Source organism: Pinus tabuliformis, chromosome 3_2 (assembly GCF_031772625.1).
Source record: "Pinus tabuliformis cultivar Carrire ecotype Pingquan chromosome 3_2, CPIR1, whole genome shotgun sequence".
Lineage (NCBI taxonomy): Eukaryota > Viridiplantae > Streptophyta > Pinopsida > Pinales > Pinaceae > Pinus > Pinus tabuliformis.
The window spans coordinates 1,061,821,313-1,061,824,745 of record NC_142302.1 but is presented as its reverse complement, the minus strand read 5'-3'; the positions used below and the strand labels follow the sequence as shown (position 1 = coordinate 1,061,824,745).

At 37.7% G+C, this 3,433-nt stretch overlaps 1 protein-coding gene across 1 annotated transcript; it reads left to right on the top strand.

Annotated features, from left to right (window-relative positions):
* The first annotated feature begins 1,131 nt into the window (after positions 1 to 1,131).
* Positions 1,132 to 2,499, top strand: LOC149184275 (glucan endo-1,3-beta-glucosidase-like). The gene is made up of 2 exons (XM_089418878.1): positions 1,132 to 1,235; positions 1,368 to 2,499. Exons 1-2 carry the CDS (start codon positions 1,160 to 1,162, stop codon positions 2,336 to 2,338), a joined length of 1,047 nt encoding a protein of 348 aa, XP_089275004.1. The 5' UTR covers positions 1,132 to 1,159; the 3' UTR covers positions 2,339 to 2,499.
* The last annotated feature ends 934 nt before the right edge of the window (positions 2,500 to 3,433 follow it).

The window sequence follows — 3,433 nt, the reverse complement described above, 5'->3', positions numbered from 1 at the left end:
GACTGAATGCCCAGCTGTTGAAATTAAAGGGGAGTGTTGAAATATAATTTCAACGCAGACCACCAGAAACCGTGAACCAAGCCAGAAACCGTTCACCGGATTTTCTCGGAGCGATTTGCCGACGAAGGAATAATCCGGGAAGGAGCTCCGATACAATTTGGAGCTGACGCGTGGTTGACCCCTGACGTAACGCAACGTAAGAATCTCGGGGGTTAATGTTCAGCACTTGTTGGCCTTCCGATATCATTATCTGCCGTTCGATCTGCTCCACTCCTTTTAGCCGTTGATTGATTAAACCTGCACACGGGCCTGCATCAAATTAAATGTTGCGTGGAGTGAAAGAGTTTTTGGTTGACCGCCGTGGAAGAATAGTCCTGAAATTTAATGCTGCTACATAGTTTTAGGTGGATATCATAAATATGGTTATGGGCACATTTTAACATATATTTTTTATATACTTTTTATACGGCATGTATTAAAACCAAAAATCGTATGTAATAAGTTAGTTTTTTTTGTGTTGACTTTTTTTTATTATGGGGCACACGGGAGGAAAAGAACTTGTGTTCACAGCAGCGTAAAAATATGATGGCGCAGTAAAAGAAAAACACACAGCAGTGTGTAAAAAGATAAAGAACCAGGTGATGTAATTTTTGGAATAGCGAAAAACCATGTGTGGTTTTGCACAGCAGTGCATAAAGGAAATGGTGGAGCGATTTTTGTAACTCTGTGTAAATTTCTTTTCACAGCAGTAAACTTATGTAAATCTTTTTATTACAGCAGCAAGTTGTTTTTCACACCAGTGAATATAAAAAGGATTTTACAGTGGTAAATCTTTGCATCAGGTTTTAATGAATAGAATGTTCTTATGGTGGTGAAATACTCTGTCTCTCAGTGAATTTTTTTTTAAGTCTTCTTCTGCACAAAAGATCCTGAAAGTGTAGAAACAGAGCTTGCCTCTGTGTGTTTGTTTATTTGGTTTTTGGTATTTTCCCCATGTAAAAATATCCAACAGACGACACAGAGCTAGTCCGATACGGCACGGCATCGTTCTTGCCCTATCGATTTTGAATTTTCAATCCATTCGCAGACCAATCGAGCTCCTTATAAATACAACGCCTTCGCATGCTATTTATCAATCCTCTCATTTCCTGTGATAAAAATGGCAGCCTTTAAAGACCAATCTAGGATCTTCCTAATTGGATGTGTGGCCATCTTCTGTTGTTTAATTCTCGCAGGTAAATTAACATGATATTGCATTCTTTTCCTTCCTACTTTGATACATGCTTCATACAATAGGATTGTTATTCAAATATTTAAGTTCAATGTTGTCGCTCTATTAAACTGATTTAATTGAATTCGGTGTGCAGATGGTGATAAAATAGGAGTGGACTATGGCATGGACGCAGACAAACTTCCATCTGCAGACGAGGTGGTAACTTTAATGAAGTCCAACAACATTGGGAAAACGAGAATTTACCAGGAAAACAAAGTTGTACTGCAAGCTTTCGCGAATTCTGGTATCGATGTAATAGTGGGTGTCGCTAACGACGAACTGGAGAACATAGGTTCCAGCCAAGAGTCTGCAAACGGTTGGGTTAACGAGAACATTGTGCCCTTCTATCCCGCCACCAATGTCAAATACATTGCAGTGGGAAACGAAGTTTTGATAACCCCGAACAACGCTCGGTACGTACCCTATCTTGTTCCGGCCATGAACAACATTCAAACTGCGATCCAGAACGCTAATCTGCAGAATAGCATCAAGGTCTCTACCACCCACAGGATGGATGTTAGCAGCGGCTACCCGCCGTCTAACGGAGTCTTCGTAGATGCTGTGAAGGACACGATGAGCCAAATACTGAATTTTCTGTCACAGAACGGCGGTCCCTTCATGGCGGATGTCTATCCATATTTCAGCTACGTCGGCGACCCAAGCAACATCCATCTGGACTACGCTCTCTTTCAGCCCACGGCTACGCCGGTGACAGACAAAGATCACAGCTACAGCAACCTGTTCGATGCCATGGTTGATACTCTTTTGTGGGCCATGGAAGCCTCGGGGTATCCCAACATCCCGATCGTCATTGCCGAAAGTGGATGGCCTTCTGCTGGTGCGGATGTGGCCACCATTGAGAATGCTCAGACCTATAACAATAATCTTATTAAACATGTATTATCGAATGCAGGAACACCAAAGAGGCCAGGAATGAGCATCGACACATATGTTTTCGCGCTTTTCAACGAGGATTTGAAGCAAGGCGACGAGACAGAGAAACACTTTGGACTATTCGACCCTACTACTAAACAGCCTGTATACTCTGTCAACTTCTCACCATGAGTTGTGTTGGAATCCACATCACATGTGACCCGAGTCGATGCACACAAGCCCTTATCTTCATGCAGTGCTATATGTAATCTGCAAGTGTATGGTCATTACTTCTAAAATAATTTGTGAACAATAAAATGTCAAAGAAGTTGAGTTTAATATCGTTTTGGAAACTGAAAGTCTTTACATTTGTTTTCAAAAGTGACGTTGAGAGTTGAGAAACAACCCGTGTAGTTCGCCAATTATAAGCATGCAGTCAGACTTCCCTGAATTTTAACCAAAACAAATAGCTATATCGAATTTTCTTTGAAGCTACCGTGGCAACCTAAAAATCACAAAATCATGTAAAAGAAGAGTTCATGAGAATTTTTGCAGTAAGGGAAAAAAAAATTTGTGGTAAAATAAAATTGTGATAAAATTTTGATTTATATGGTTTAAATGTCTTTTTAATATATAAATTTAGCATTCTAAAAAATTTTAAACATTTAGATTATCAAAAATTTAATCATCAAACTTATAATTTCAATTAATGCAAAACAAAACATGGTTTCGAAATTTAGAGTAACTGCGTTTATTAGTATCCATTCTACGCCTATGTAGGTGTCCAAACCATATGCCTCTGCAAGTTCTTTGAATTTACAGAGTTCTATATTTAAAATGAATGGACACGTTGGATGCGTGCGCTCGTCTGTACAGTTGGGTAGTGTTTTCGCATTCAAAGCATTATTGATGACTAATAAATTGTGTGCCTTCGGATTTTTAGGTCTATTGTAGACCTGTGCATTTATTAGTGTAGAAATTGGTGTTCAATGGAGACCCGCTAATGTTGTTTTCATGAATAAAATAATATTTTTAAGTAAATCATTTTGAGAATATTTGATAAAATAATTATAATTAAATTTTGATTGGTTTTATTTAAATTAATTTTTTAATTGTTTATATAATTTAATATTTAATATTTTTTAAATACTGTCAAATTTATGATTTGAATAAATATCTTTAATTAAGCAAATTATAAAAAATAAAATAAAATAGAAAACCAAAAACAAAAACTTCCCAAATTCCAGTAGGAAAAAGATTGCGCCTAGCTGTATTTGACATAGCTAC

What these genes read in the sequence shown, in the direction of transcription:
- LOC149184275 (XM_089418878.1), top strand. Translation starts at nt 1,160, where the DNA reads ATGGCAGCCTTTAAAGACCAATCTAGGATCTTCCTAATTGGATGTGTG. An exon ending in CTGTTGTTTAATTCTCGCAG is followed by an intron (nt 1,236 to 1,367) that starts GTAAATTAACAT and finishes TTCGGTGTGCAG; the next exon opens with ATGGTGATAAAATAGGAGTG.